Below are 16,175 nucleotides of genomic sequence, written 5' to 3' on the forward strand. Positions count from 1 at the left end.
GGCCACTGAACAGACCTCACCACTTGTTTCTCATGCTCACCTGTCCCCTGCCCTATCTAGATATTAAAATCATTGAATCATAGAATGGTTTGGGTCGGAAGGGACCTTAAAGATCCTGCAACGACACCTCCCACTGGCCCAGGCTGCTCCAAGCCCCATCCAACCTGGCCTGGAACCCCTCCAGGGATGGGGACACCCACGACTTCCCTGGGCAACCTGTATTTCCTCTGTATGTCCAGTCTAAATCTGCCCCTCTCCAGTTTATCCCCGTTTCCCCTTGTCCTATCCCCACAAGCCTTTGTGAACAGTCTCTCTCCAGCTTTCTTGTAGCCCCTTCAGGTACAGGAAGGTCGCTACAAGGTCTCCTCAGATCCTTCTCTTCTTCAGGGTGAACAATCCCAACTCTCGATGTTCCCCATGAACTCTTAAAATCTAATGTAAGCAAATTGGAATTCATAGATTTCAGGGGTTTTTTTTATCTAATACATATAAAATCAGGTTCTGTATATATCTGAATATCTAATATCACAGCTACCGTGTTGTCACTCTCCTTAAAGATGTCAAGATAATTGCTTCTAAAGAACAAAAAAGACATTCCAACTGTTTTTAAGGGAGAGTTTTTTCCTGGGGATAAATGATACTCGGTTTTACAGTAACATAGCCAGCACAATCCCAGAGTACACTTGAATAGCAAGCCAGGGCTGACAATTTTAAGGCTACGTTGTGGTTTATTCTTTCATTTCTCTGCTTCCTTTGGTCTGAAAGTGTTTCTTCTGTACCCTCACTGAAACCCATCTTTAAATTTAGCCAAAAGTTAAACTGCCAACTCAAACCCTTGAAAACAAGGTTTATTACAGCATATCCGTATATTCTACCGGGGAATAAAACAGAACTTATAAATACTTTAGAGTGACACTATTTGTAATAGTTCCAAAATATTTTAATACCTGCTGAAGTCCATTTTTTTGTGGCTCAGAAAAATACAACTTCTGTATTAAAAATATACATGAACCAATTTTTCCTCTTACAAAGCATTTAAGCTTAGAAGCACGTTTTAAAATGCTTAATGGAAAAATTAGAAATATTCCTTTCTAGTCATAAACTGCTTCAGTTTTTTAATGCTTTATTTTTATCTCCCAGATGAATTTATTACGCTTTAGGAACAAGTATTTTACAACCTGAATATTATAACTGGCCTGAAAAAAGAATAAATCCAGTTGTACTATTTCAAAATGCATTCTTACTAAAATGTTTTCTGAGATGAAAGGTTGCATTTGAGATATGCAAGCCAAAGACTGCAGGTACAATTCACTAATCTTTTTCTGCAGTCATTAATCATACAATAAAAATAATTGAGGTTTTTAAGAGAAAAATATGCTGACAACAGATGATCTCTGCCTAAGAGGCACACAGAGGACTGAAATCAGTTGCACTGTCAGTAAAGGACAAAAGCAAATATATCAGCTCAGAGCCCAATCATCACTGCGGGTTCTAATCAGCACCAAAGCTTTTACTGGATAAATTGATATTTAAAGAGAAGCCAGGTTTGGCTCAAGGTGCATTAAAAGCAAAGCCAAAAGCATGAAATTCAAGTGATACAATGCTCCGTGCTGGCCCAAATTTAAGGTATAATGAAGTCATGATCTCAAATAGCTATGAATTTTATCACAGAACGCATAATGGCATTACTGAAAATATGCAAGTTAGCTAGAAAAGAAAGTTACCTGAAATGCAAGAGCAGAACAAACAGAACGAGTCAGCAAGGAAAACAATCTCATAAAAACGCAAGATAAAAGTGGCAGCAAAAAAAACATGCTTTCAAACTAGGAGAACAAACCATTACCTGTATTTTTCCCTTCTTGTCTTCTATTACAACACAGAGCTCACCAACGACCTCCACAAAACCTACTGGAAGGTGTTCATTGCCAGCGGACTCTTACCTTCAGCTACCAGCACTTCCTAAACCCATACTTCCTACTGAACAGGCATAATTGCACTCCATAGCATGTTAAGTTAAAAGCTTATTCTAAGCTCGTAAAATAGTGCAATCCAAACAGACAGACCAAAAGAAAGCAGAATTCTTTTCTTACCTGATTCTTTAGAGCTTTTTATCACGAGGGAATCTACCTCTACTGATTTTGGTCGAAGTGGCAATGGTTCAGAGTCTAACTTTGGTTTTGCTACTGGCTCAAATTCAGATTTCGGTCGAAGAGAAACAACTTCTCCATTAGATCTGCAGTAAGAAAAAAGCCCGACAAGACATATTTACAACTGAAACATATCCAGAATCTGAAGTAAAGTGAGAAATTTCAGTAGATTTTATCATTTTAAGCAAGGCTTTAGGAAATAAAAGTGTTTCGAAGAGCAATTCTATTTCTATAAAAGCCAATTCTTCTGTTCCAGCTCTTGCAGAGTTATCAAATGTGCACAATCCTCACGCAGAAATAACCCAAAACTCTTACTACAGGGCACATTTTGGCAGATAAGTCTAAAATAGTAGACTTCAAGGCAACAGCAAACAAAAGAGCTGAATAGCACTTTGAGTAATATCGCTGAAATATTCAGAAAAACACTCAGACTCCTTGACCTCAAAATCTTCCTGTGAAGAAAAAACCTGCCAAGAATCGTGGGGCAGCCACGATTTCTCTGGGAAACCTCTGCCAGTGCCTCACAGGAAAACATTTCTTCCTAATATCTAATCTAAATCTCCCCTCTTTCATCTCAAAATCGTTACCCCTCATCCTATCACTGAACTCCCTGATATAAACCCCCTCCCCAGCCTTTCTGTACCTCCTTTAAGTACTGTCTAATTCTCATGTCCACAAATTCTTTTCCACCATCCTGCTACTGCACCTACAATTTCTCCTGTATGGGGCAGGATTAAAGCAAAGCAGCTCACAGATTCGTAACTTCATTGACCCCGTGGTTAGTTATGCTGTCATAGTTACTCTGAGATGGATTCAATGTCTCAAAGAATTAGAAAGTTTCTAAGTTCACATCGATAAAGACTTGGAGAACTAAGACACTGGTAGGTATAGGGCAAAAGTTATCCTTGCATCCTTTTCACCCTTAAAATACATGTTTTTTTCCCACCTTATCCATGAAGAAAGATGCAACAATAAATAAATAAATAAATAAGCTTGGTGTATACAATTTAAGTTATACTGACTTGGATACAGATGATGGCAAAACAGGTTTGTCTGGACGTTTGGGCTGCAGAAGCCCTGCTCTCAGTAAGCTGTTAGTCTTGCTTGGAGGAATAGGCTTCTTGGGTGGTACTTGAGGAGCTTGTGGCTTCAAAGGCTTCTGATCCAAAGCTCCTTTTTCATCTGACAAAATAAGTCACATAATATTTTAAAACCCCTTGTTGTCCGTAATTATTGCAGCACTAATCAATTAGAACGCAGCTATTGTCAGAAATCGTTTCTTGGAAGATCAAAGAGAAAAATAGATGCCTTAAGTGTCTTAAATGATACTTCACCACAACACACAAACTACTTACCTGATCTTAGAAAATATTATATTAAAGTTACCCAAATATCTTTCTAATGACATGAAACAATAGAATGAAATCGGTAGAGTCACATTATTGCACCACAAATGACAGCTAAGAACTGTTACTGCTTTCTCTTTTCTAACAAACTCAGCTTAGTGCCTCTTAAAAAGATAGGGTTTGTGTCTTAATTCTGTCATAACTACGCTTCTTCCATACACACAAGCAATATAGTTTATCTATGGGAGAAAGGGCAAGAAAATGAGTATTTATGTGAATAACTGAAATCATTTTATCATAGAATAGTTTGGGTTGGAAGGGACCTTAAAGCCCATCTTTTCAGGTAGTTGTAGACATACCGATTTCCCTTCACAGGAATTCCTGGAAATAAACAGATCCTAGAGAGGCTTCTGGAAAAAAACAAAAAAAACCCAAAAAAAACCGCCCACACTCTCCAGGGCAGAAAAGTCTTCCTGCTTTGGGACATTTGAGTATTAGAAGAAGATACGAACAAAAACCCTAAACTGGTTGGTATCCCCTTCCCGTCTTGAGTTAAAAAAATAAAATCCAGAAGGAGTGGAAGGATTTTGCCACACGGTGGTGCTGCCTGTCTAAAATTGAACTTACTTCAGTTTAAGCTAACTTAGATTTATAAAGAGCCAAGTGATCAAAATATCTAGAATCATACAGCTGATCTCAATTCACACCTGAAGATAATGTTCTGATGGATAAAAATAATTTGTTTGCTCACACACAGAGGAACAGTTGCTTTATAACAAGCTTTCTTGGAATTACAATGACATCGGGGAAAATATCTTCACTAAAAGGGTTCTCCGGCCCTGGCAGAGGCTGCCCAGGAAGGTGGTGGATTCCCCATCCCTGGAGGGGTTTAAAAGCCGGGCAGATGAGGTGCTCAGGGATCTGGTTTAGTAGTGGAACGGTACGGTTGGATCCTATGATCTTAAAGGTCTTCTCCAACCAAGCAATTTTATGATTCTAAGAGAATCTTGATGTCTTCCAAAGAGGTACCCATGGCACAGAGCGGCCAAGCTAAACAATTGTAACTCATTTGTAGATGAGCATAGTCTGAAATTCACAACCAAGAGAACTGGTCTCACCTTTTTCTTCAATCCTCAAAGCTGGGAATTTCTTCTCTCCAGTTGGCAATTCAGGCTTTGGAGCTGAATGCAAAAAAACAAACCACAGACTTTACTCAAAGAGCTTTCATTACCTTCGTCACTAACTAAAAATATGACATACACTCATTTGTGTTTATATTTTCTCCTGTGCAGGGAGTGTGATACCATTTATAAACACTCATTTGATTCCAGAAAACAGCAGGCCTGTATTAAAATGTTTCCAAAGTAGGCTCCAACATAATTTCGAGAAATATATAGCAGCAGTAAATTACATAAATCATAAAAGGTAACGTCAACCTGCAACTAAGGGTGGCTGCATTACTAGGAAATACAAAGCTACTTCTGAATTTCCTCTTGAAGTCAAGCGCTGCTTCTTAAATTTAATATTTATGGGTACATGCAGCACCACGCATATACTACATACCTGGACTTTTAACTGGAGGTGGAGGTTTCTTTGGCTTCTGCAAAATGAAGAGGGGGAAAAAAAAGACAAATTATCAGTCAGATATTCTCTAAGACAGACTTGTTTGTGTTTTGTTTTGCATACTGTAATGTCTAGTTTGTTTACCAGCTGATTTCAAAGTATTTTACAAAGGAGGCAATCGATGCACAGACAGGAAACACAAAGAACTGGAGTCATTCCTCTGGTATTTCCCAGACAACCATTTGTGAGGACAGGAATAAAATGCAGCCTTCTTCAAATCACATCAGTGCTTCAGCAACATGCGTAAGTATTGGAGGTATGAAGAACCAAAAACTAAGAATTACATCTTTTCCAGTCCAAAGAATTGCTCACACCACGACCATTTCAATACGTAAACCTCGACCCTGGTTAGTACGAGGCAAGTTCGAAATCATGTAAATTTCTAAACCAAAAAAAAGCCACTGAATGTTGTGGTTTGAGCTAAAGCAGAGTCAGTTTTCTGACTTCAGCTCAATCTTGTCTAAGTAACTTCATTTTCTGAAAGTTAACTGCTTGAAAACTGAAAGTTAATCCTCCACAGAAAGGGTTCTCAGGCCCTGGCAGAGGCTGTCCAGGGAGGTGGTGGAGTCCCCATCCCTGGAGGGGTTTAAAAGATGGAGAGATGAGGTGCTCAGGGATCTGGTTCAGTAGTGGGCAGATACGGTTGGACTCGATGATCTCAAAGGTCTTTTCCAACCAAGCGATTCTATGATTCTACATGACCTGATCATCCTCATTAATTACAGTTAATCTCAAAAACCACACTCAGTTTAAACTTCTCCTTAAACATTAAACATCCATATTAACCCTCAAATCTTTCTCCCTTGTTATAGCTAATTAACGACAAAGTTTAGAACTGCCACATTCGTAATAATATTTTAAGCAGAATGAAGTGCTGTGAAGTCTTTTATTCCTCGTATTCCCATCAGTACTTCTTTGTGATACTAAACAACACACAAGAACTTACAGGGAAGTCTTTATCAGATTCTTGTATTTGAACAGCAAAATTATCTGGGAAGACTCCTTCTTTACCATTGAGTTCTCCTTTCCACCAGCCTGGCTCTCCAGTGTCCTAAAACAAACAACAGGACATTTTGATCAATATTTATTTCTTCCCCAGAACACATACAGTTACGGGAACAACATTTTTGCTTTTACCCATAATATAATGTAATTGTTCGACCGCAATATCACATTTATAAGAAGAATACTCTCGCCACCTTAACAAGGAGAAAGAGCTACAGATCAGATCACGTTTGGTCACTTATTATTTGTTCTCTAAAAAGCAGGATGAAATGATATTACATCATATGTAAGATAAGGGGATAAGGATAAGATCTGCAAAGGGACGGAAGTACATAAAGCCAGTTCTGACCCAAAGCACAATGTTCAGTACTCTCAACTTCCTCGAGTAGTAACTTATTCAGTAAACACTTCAAGTGTCATTGGAATAACACAGGATTCTACTAAATAAAAGTGATTCTGATGTGATTAGTCAGGTCCACTGGTCTGAAAAGGGCAAAGAAATGCGAATATACCCTACTGAGGGAAAAGATAACCCCATTAAAACATAAGGAAAGAAATACAATGGAGAATTCAGTGGCACAGAACCCCATTACATGATCTTACTGGATCAAGGCCTTAGTTTGTCCATGACAGAAAATATGACGTTATTGGAATATTTTAGTAGCATAAGTAACAGCTTCCTTTTTGCTTTTTTTAAGGCAAGTCTTTATTCCTTAATATAGCAGCATATAAATTAACAAAAGACTGCAGAGTACCGCAGGGAAATCAAGCATGACCAGGTTCATTTCTTGTTTAAAACCATCTCTGCAACAAGATGACCTTCCTAAAAGGTATTTTCAATATTCAGTACAAATAAGAACAGTCAACTAAATTGAGTTTCTCTAAATAGCCAACAGTAGCATTAAGTTATTCTGAAATACCAGGTATCTCCAACACCTGGACTTCATTCTCCTACTGAAAACATCTCCTCAGGTGTTTTCATAGTACCTAGGTCAAAATCAGTAAGGACAGAAATTAATTTGTCATCTTTTGACACAACAGTACTTTCCAACCACCTCTTCCAGGTCTGCATGATACATCACCAGAGAAAAAGCAGTTCTGAGGGTTAAATGGCTGTTTGCAAAGCTTTTCCACCTCCTCACCGAAAATGCTTTTAGTACTGAGCATATATTGATCTGACTGGCCTTCGAGGAATCACAGAATCCAAGATAACGTCCCACTCTGGACAGATCTCTAAGGACTTCTGCATCCCCAGCGAGTGCTGGGGCAAAGAGTTGGCCCTTACATGAGCTAAATGAGTCTGCAGGAACATCCGCTGCAACAGACTCTCCCACTTTCATATTTTACACATCACCCACCCCTACAAAGTCCACAAAAGCGCTATGAATGGTCACAGCAGACCGAACATCTTACCTTACTGAGTATTTGAATGATCTCGCCTTCTTTAAAGCTGAGTTCATCATTTGAGCCTTCATAGGAAAATACTGTCCTGCAATATTCCTTGGCTGAAACAAAGCAGGACAATTAATTCCATTTGCATAGCAGGGGCAGTAACGTACACAACACCAGCTCATTTGTGCCGTCCAAAAGGAGAACTCAGATTATCACAGTTCCCTTCTGGACCAGCCCTCTGAGATGGCTTTACAAGTGCTCACATCTCACAAGACAAAGGGCCACAAAGTTGGGGAAGGGTGTAGAGGGGAAGCTGTACGAGGAGCAGCCGAAGTTACTCGCTTGGTTCAGCCTGGAGGAGACTGAGGAGGGACCTCAGCGCTGTTCACTGCTTCCTCCCAAGGGGAGGAGGAGGAGCAGGCGCTGAGCTCTTCTCTCTGGTGACCACAGACAGGACCCCAGGGAATGGCAGGAATATGCCAGAGGAGGGTTGGGTTGGTTATAGGGTTTTACCTCTGCTATGAGGACAGGCTGAGAGAATTGGGGCTGTTCAGCCTGGAGAGGAAAAGGCTCCCGGGAGACCTTGGAACAGCTTCCAGTAACTGAAGGGGCTCCAGGAAAGCTGGGGAGGGACTTTTTCCAAGGCCATGGAGCGATAGGAGTTGGGAGAATGGCTTTAAACTGGAAGGGGGAAGATTTACACTAGACATTAAGAAGAAATTCTTCACACTGAGGGCAGGGAGGCCCTGGCCCAGGTCACCCAGGGAAGCTGTGGCTGCCCCATCCCTGGAGGGGTTCCAGGCCAGGTTGGATGGGGCTTGGAGCAGCCTGGGCCAGTGGGAGGTGTCCCTGCCCATGGCAGGGGGTGGGACTGGATGGGCTTTAAGGTCCCTTCGAATCCAAACCATTCTAAGATTCTGTGTCTCGATTCTGTAAACACACGTGCATCTCCTTACTGCCTGGGGATTTGGCCAGTACAGCTGAACTACACAGCCTTTCTCTTCTCTCCTTCTCCTCCAAGCACTTCTTCCCTTCTCGCCACACCAAATTGCACAATAGAGAGAAAACTGTGCCAGATAGGGAACCCTTCCCTCTGCTACAGCTGCCAGGAAGGCTGGAGACAGGGAGCTCTGCACCCTACACCCTCCAAGGTCCTTGCGCGTGCCAGGCTGCCAACCCCAGCAATCGGCACCACCCGAGAAACCCAACCACGGACAGTAAGAGTGCAGTCACTTTGCTGCTTCAGCATCTTATTTTGTGAGCCTGATATTCATTCAAGATGAAAAAAGAGCTCAGTTTAACTTCTCAGTATTTAAGTCTAAGATAGTATTTACAAAACATTCAATTTGAGTGAATATTTTTAATAGAAGTTATTTAAAATTGAATCTTTTCCAGAGACTCGGGGCAAAGAACACAGTAGCAGCACTCACAGATGATGTATTTGAAGGTAATGGGGGTAAAGAGGAGTCAAATTGTGATTATTTTATTTTTTAAACAAAATATTTTTACATTCTTGTTCCAGAGGCCGGAACACGCTTCCAGAAATAGCAGAGCCACACCGCAAAATAAGCCACACTAGTCTAAACACTGGAGAGACCTCAGTTTATTTGCTAACGTATTGAGGACAGTTTATTTTAAACTCACCCTCTCAAACCTGAGGATAATGAACATAAACCATAATAGGGTCTATATTAAAATACAAACACCAAGGAAGAAAATTGAGCTTCTAAAGCTGGAAGATGCTCTTCAGTGGCGTCTATAGGTATTATCTACAGATGTTATCTTACATCATCTGTTAGCGCCAGATTTAAGTTCCTCTCTGATGCGTTTGTCTCTCTGAGGAGCAGACACTCCACATAGCTACCAGATCAGTCCATCTTCTGTGCTTTTATCATGAGAGACAGCTGAAACTGCATACGAGGAGACCTGAGAGCGGCCCTCCAGTACCGGAAGAGGTTACAAGAAAACTGGAGAGGGACTTTTTCCAAGGGCATGGAGTGATAGGATGAGTGATGGTCCACTGGGAGGTGTCTCTGCCCATGGCAGAGGGTGGAACTGGATGTGCTTTAAGGTGCCTTCCAATGTGAACCATTCTACGAAATTATGAAGAGAGCTATATACTGAATGGTCTGAGTGTTCAGGACTGAATGTTCAGATTATTTTAGGCAGATTTTGGTTAATTTTTATGCAAAGTTTTAGACAAGTCAGAGTTCATGGTGATACTCACAAACTACACATTGGTTTGCTTACAGCAATAGCAGCGGGAAGGTTCAAAACCAACGACTAGACTATATTTTGAAGTTTAGTAAAGATTTCAAAGTTGCAAGCAAGCATCAACTTCTATCAAACAGCGAGGCTGCATCTCGAGTTCTGTGTTCAGTTTTGGGCCCCTCACTCCAAGAAGGACATTGAGGGGCTGGAGTGCGTCCAGAGGAGGGAACGGAGCTGGGGAAGGGGCTGGAGAACAGGGGTTATGGGGAGCAGCTGAGGGACCTGGGGCTGTTTAGCCTGGAGAGAAGGAGGCTGAGGGGAGACCCCCTCACTGTCTACAACTGCCTGAAAGGAGGTTGTAGCAAGGTGAGTGCTGGTCTCTTCTCCCAAGTAATAAAGGATAGGAAGAAAGGAAATGGCTTCAAGTTGTGCCAGGAGAGGTTTGGGTTGGATATCAGTAAATATTTCTTTCCTGAAAGAGTGGTGAAGCACTGGAAGTGGCTGCTCAGAGCAATGGTTGGGTCACCATCCCTGGAGGTGTTCAAAAAGAATGTAAACATGGTTTAATAAGCAGGCAGGTGTTGGGCTGATGGTTGAACTTAGAGGTCTTTTCCACCCCTAATCATTCTATGCTTTTCAGTGTCAATACTTAAGTATCAACTACTCCCAATCCATTACATCAAACACTTCTTGACAGTAATCAGGTGTTTCTAAACTTGGCCATACTATTTATAGCTCTCCAATTCAAAGCCACAATACAGCTAAACCGGCACAGGTCCCCTCTACACTGCTAAAGCTCCCAATAAAAAGGGGATCTGACTAACAAACCTGCCATTTCAAGTGCCCTGGTGTGCAAGATTGCACAACTCCTGAACACAGGTAAAAAGACAATTGTTTCTTGCAGTTTCCTTATTTCTGCAGCTTACGCATTCCACAAAAGACAAGCCACTTCCACCAAAATAAAAGTATCATAGCATAAAACAAAAATATACTTCAAATTACAATATAGAAGTGAAAAGAAGTGTCTGCTCTGGAATTGGAGGAAATGAGCTATCTACACATCACACAGTTGAAATTAAGTTTTACATGGGGTTGGCACTCCCACAAGATGTTTTGAGCTGGCTTAAAAAATAAAAAAGAAGTGGTTATAAAGGGCTACAAAGATGATTTGAGGGCTGGAGCACCTCTTCTATGAGGACAGGCTGAGAGAGTTGAGATTGTTCAGCCTGGAGAAGTTCTCTTATGAGATCTCATCTGGAATACTGTGTACAGTTCTGGAATCCACAACATAAGGAGGATATGGAGCTGTTGGAACGGGTCCAGAGGAGGCTACAAAGGTGATCAGAGGGGTGGAGCACCTTCCATACGAGGACAGGCTGAGAGAGTTGGGGTTGTTCAGCCTGGAGAAGAGAAGGCTCTGGGGAGATCTTACAGTGACCTTCCAGTACCTGAAGGGGCTACAGGAAAGCTGGAGAGGGACTATTCATAAAAGCTTGTGGGGATAGGACAAGGAGGAACAGGTATAAACTGGAGAGGGGCAGATTTATACTAGATATTAGGAAGAATTTCTTCACGATGAGAGTGGTGAGATACCAGAACAGCTTGCCCAGGGAAGCTGTGGATGCCTCGTTCCTTGAGGTGTTCCAGGCCAGGTTGGATGGGGCTTGGAGCAGCCTGGTCTGGTAGGAGGCATCCCTGCCCGTGGCAGGGGGTTGGAATTAGATGATCTTTAAGGTCCCTTCCAACTCAAAGCATTCTATGATTCTATAAACAGAACCACAGTGTAACTGGGCTGTCTAGAACATAAGCACCACTTTCTGATCCAAGAAACTTAGCATGCAGTTCTGGCAGTATAGCGGCAATGCCACAGGAAATCCTGAGCCTGGACAGTCACTTTTAGAGGTAGGGGACAGAACCAGAGTTAGGGGATTGCTCCATAGCAGCAGATTTCCAGCATCACAGCTGAACACTAAACACCAGGCAGCAAGTCAGTTGGGTTGAGGATGTCAGCATAGCAAATTAATAGATGGGGCTGATGCAATAAAAACTACATACCCTAGCCTTATTTTGTTCCCTAGAAATGTTTTTGATTAATTTCCCACAGAAATGCAAGCAAAAACTCCTTCAGACCCTTTTGCCTTTGCAGAACTCCTCAAAGGTACAGAACACTGCACAAAATCACAGTATACACAAAATAATTTGACAACCAAACACTTCTCTACAGAGGACTAGCAAGTAATACACGTAGACTTCCACCAGCCTTACCTTTTGGTTTACTTTCAGCTTCTGATTTTATTACTTCTGATGAGTTTTCAGTTTTTGTTGTACTGGGGAAATGAATGAGCTTTGTCCCAGGCAGATGGTTGGGTGATGGCTGTAGGAATGAAAAAAAAACTTCGTTAACAAAAATGGAGTTTTCCTTTTGCTCAGGCTACAGAACATCCTCAGGTTTTCATTAGTTAAGATGATGAGAATGGCCATCTCAAAGAGATTCAAAGAGCTTTCCCATTAAGTATTTAACTTACTGTATTTCTCCATTCCAGCCACTGCAATTAGAAGTTTGTCTACCAACTAAAGACACAGCACAGCTTTCAAACTGAGGCCAATGCCAGGACGTTGACAGCTACACTTCTGCAATCATATTTCAGCAGTTCTAAGTGTTACTGTTCCATTATCTTGCAAATTGCCTCCTGCAGTGCAGAACAGAGCAGTCATTTAACAGCTCAGCTGAGAGAACTTGCTGACCATACTTACATTGCACTGGAATATTCAGTAGCCATGCACCGGCTTGGCAGAAGAGACAATCAGGTTTTGACTACTCAGACAAACGTTAGAGCCCATGAAAGCTTGTCACAGCTTCCCTTCACTCTTAAGTGATTTGCACGGAACAGAACCAGAACAGATAAATGCCACTAGAGATTTCTCCTGAACCAAAAAACCCACAAAGGCATCGCAACCGGTAACAAGTTTCAGAGTTAAGATCTAACAGAAATAATTGTTCCAATATTTTTCTATCCCTCAGGAGATTTACTGAGCTGCCAGGAAGATTCAGACAGCTTCAGCTGCATTCACTTCTTCACAGCCCTAGGAGCCACAAGCACAGAATGTGATCTTACAGTCAGTACTCACCTTAGCAGCCCTAACAACGACGTGAAACATCCCATTGCCTTTAGCTACTCTGTTCATTTTCACTTACAGTTAAACTCTGCAGAGTTTCTACTGTCAAGGAAACCACATTTACTCTCCTTAAAACCACGTGATGCCTGTGGGCTGGTGTTTGGTACCTCCAACACACACCACAGGGGAAGCCACGGTCACTTGGGATGTTCTTGGAGTACGTATGCAATTTAACTCCCTCCAGAATGTTATATGAAGGAAGCACTAAAATAACCCGCCTATGAGACTAAGCAAGTCCAACATGAAAATAGTTCTCTGTATTTCCCCCTTCCAAAATGAGACGCAATTATAAGAGCAAGAGGAAGTTTAGGTAGACGGGGAATAAATAGCGCACAGACAGGATGCTGGGACCAGCTGAAACCTATCTCACTGTCTCCTGGAACATCGTCTCCTACCTCATTATCTCCTGGAATATCATCTCCTATCTCATTCTCAGGAACCAAAGGTAGGAGGGGAGAGACAAAGAGATGGTTATAGAACACGTTCTAACCTGTCACAGTGAGACAAGGTTCAACTCAATCACTTCACTCAGTACGAGTGGACGTGAGTTTACAAAGACATTTTCTTACTCATGGTCAGAAAATGTAAACGTGTAAGAGTGACCAGCGAGTTAACATTAAGACCACATGCCAGCCCATAATGCTTTGTCTGTGAGGCAGTTTTCAGTCAATAACAACATCCCTGCGCTTGAGCGCCCACCCTATTCACCAGACCAGGCCCTCTGCCATTTCTACTTCTTCCCAAAGATAAAGTCAATGCTCAAAGAAACCCATTTTTTGTTGGTGGAAGACGTGAAAGCAAAAATGATGGAGAAACTCAACAGCACTTCAGAAAATGACCTATGAAATTGCTTTAAACAAGCCGTGTGTCAGCTCAAGAGGGAACTGTTTTGAAGGTTATCGTAGCTGATATTCTTCATTTGTTAAGTAAGTACAATTACAGGCACAGTCCCTTCTTTTTTTTGTGCCAGATCACATATGCTCTTGAGCACTTCAGATGCATCAGTGCTCAGCCTTCCTGTGTCAAACAGTCTCTGAGTACCCCAAGGAAAAAAAAACCCTTTCTGCTGATTCCCAATAATAGCTTTTTTTCTTTACTGGCTTAAAGACCATGAACACCCTTTCATCGTTCCTCCCTCTAACTCAAAAATGAGTCGAGCACAAAGGCAAAGCAGCCATCTGTTTCTGCAAGACCTTCGTGAGAATCATCTCCTTAGAGCTCTCTGTTGTCCCCTCTGCCTTTGGGATGACTTTGGCAACAAGCATAATTGGAATATTAAGCGCTAAACTCAACTGTTTATTTCATTGTCCTTAAGTCATGCAAAACTATTTTCTCACTTCATTTCCCCTCGTGCCGAGAAATGGCCTAAAACAATTTTCTAAGTAAGCCAACTAACATAGTTTAGAGTTCACAGACAGCCAAATAACACAATTCAAAGTGTCTGAGCAGACTTCATATTAACTGAATGTATTTTAGACAGGATCCTCATATTCCCATCTTACAAAGTAGAAAGTAGAGAAACGTGCTCTTGAACGATCAATCTCACAACAAGAAAAGAAATTAAAGCAGGTCCTAAACGCTCAGTCTAACAGCAATCACACAAAGATGCAGTGATACCACAGACTTCTACTTCAAGAGACAAAGCCTGGAGAGAAGTGAGGAAAAATCCATGTGCCTTCATAGAATCATACAAAGATTTGAGTTGGAAAGGACCTTCAATGATCACCTAATTCAACCCCCTGCCATTGGAATGACACTTCCTACTCGATCAGGTTGCTCAAAGCCTCATCCAACCTGAGCATGAACATGTCCTACAATAGGGTAACCACAACTCCTCTGTGCAATCTGTTCCAGTACCTCACCTCCCTTGTTATAAAGAACTTCTTCCTTATGCCCAATCTAAATCTACCCTACTTCAGTTTCAAATCACTGCCCCAGATGATTATGGTCTGATTATATTACAGCCGGTGTATTCAGCATCTGTAAGACACAACATATTCAGATTCTTGGGGGTGTTGATGGATGAGAAGCTCAAAATGAGCTGGCAATGTGTGCTTACAGCCTAGAAGGCCAACCATATATTGGGCTGCATCAATAGAAGCATGGCCAGAAAGGAGAGGGAGGAATTGTCCCCCTCTATTCCTCTCTTGGGAGACCTCATCTGGAGTCCTGTATCCTGTTCTGGAATCCTCAGCATAATAAGGATATGGAGCTATTGGAACAGGTCCACAGGAGGCCACAAAGATGATCCAACTGGAGCACCTCTGCTATGAGGACAGGCTGAGAGAGTTGGAGTTGTTCAGTCTGGAGAAGAGAAGGCTCTGAGAAGACCTTAGAGCAACCTCGCAGAACCTGAAGGGGCTACAGGAGAGCAGGGGAGGGGCTTTTTACAAAGGCTTGGAGTGATACCACAAGGGGCAATGGGGATAAACTGGGGAGGGGCAGGTTTAGACAAGACATAAGGAGGAATTTCTTCATGTTGAGGGTGGGGAGGCCCTGGCCCAGGTTGCCCAGGGAAGCTGTGGTTGCCCCACCCCTGGAGGTGTTAAAGGCCAGGTTGGATGGGGCTTGGAGCAGCCTGGGCCAGTCCTGCCTTCCTATGGCAGGAGGGGAACTGGATGATCTTTAAGGTCCCTTCCAACCCAAACTATTCTATGATTCTGTGATTCCACGTCTATTTTACAGGAAATATAAAAATAACAATATGAACCACTACAAACCTTATCTTGCTTTTTATCTTCCGATTCATTACTGGATAATCTTGTCTTAAGTTTCACTGAGCCTTCTTTAAAGATATCTCCAAACCCAATACCTCGGATTTTCTTTGGCTGTGCTGGTCCAGAGCCAGGTTCACTCCCATTTCCTGGAGAGGCCACAGGTGAGGTAGGACCACTGAAAACAGACTCTGAAAGAAAGAAAATGTTTTAATACCAGAAGTTATTTATTTGCTTTCCTGGGGGGAAAGAAGCGGAAATAACAGGGCTGTGTACACTGCTCTGGTTAAACAGCTTTTCTAGGAATGCTACTATAGCTGTGACACCTCGTGTTTGTTCCAGCTGTATCTTTAACGTGAGACCACTTGAAACGACACCCCTGTCGCATCAAATACTCTGGCAACTAAGTCACAAGATCACTAAGTACTTCTTGCTATTCAGATATTGCTCACGCTCCACAGTCTGTTAACGTCAATGTGTTCCATTAGGTTTATGAAACACCTCTTATGTGTTCTCTGAAGCTGTGGTTGTAGCTCATAATTTAAAAGCCTCCACTGCTG

The 16,175-nt window shown here is 41.9% G+C and overlaps 1 protein-coding gene across 1 annotated transcript in view; it reads right to left on the reverse strand.

Annotated features, from left to right (window-relative positions):
- The window catches only part of CD2AP (CD2 associated protein), an 85,621-nt gene that overhangs the window by 10,260 nt on the left and 59,186 nt on the right, over window positions 1-16,175 (reverse strand). Inside the window, exons 6-13 of the mRNA XM_054062516.1 lie at window positions 15,622-15,806; window positions 11,990-12,098; window positions 7,535-7,626; window positions 6,063-6,167; window positions 5,057-5,093; window positions 4,612-4,674; window positions 3,170-3,329; window positions 2,091-2,233 (exon numbers count right to left, since the gene is read on the reverse strand). Of these exons, the coding sequence (XP_053918491.1) occupies window positions 2,091-2,233; window positions 3,170-3,329; window positions 4,612-4,674; window positions 5,057-5,093; window positions 6,063-6,167; window positions 7,535-7,626; window positions 11,990-12,098; window positions 15,622-15,806 (894 nt within the window). The remainder of the gene's footprint in view (window positions 1-2,090; window positions 2,234-3,169; window positions 3,330-4,611; window positions 4,675-5,056; window positions 5,094-6,062; window positions 6,168-7,534; window positions 7,627-11,989; window positions 12,099-15,621; window positions 15,807-16,175) is intronic.

Source organism: Cuculus canorus, chromosome 3 (assembly GCF_017976375.1).
Source record: "Cuculus canorus isolate bCucCan1 chromosome 3, bCucCan1.pri, whole genome shotgun sequence".
In the NCBI taxonomy this organism is placed as follows: Eukaryota; Metazoa; Chordata; class Aves; order Cuculiformes; family Cuculidae; genus Cuculus; species Cuculus canorus.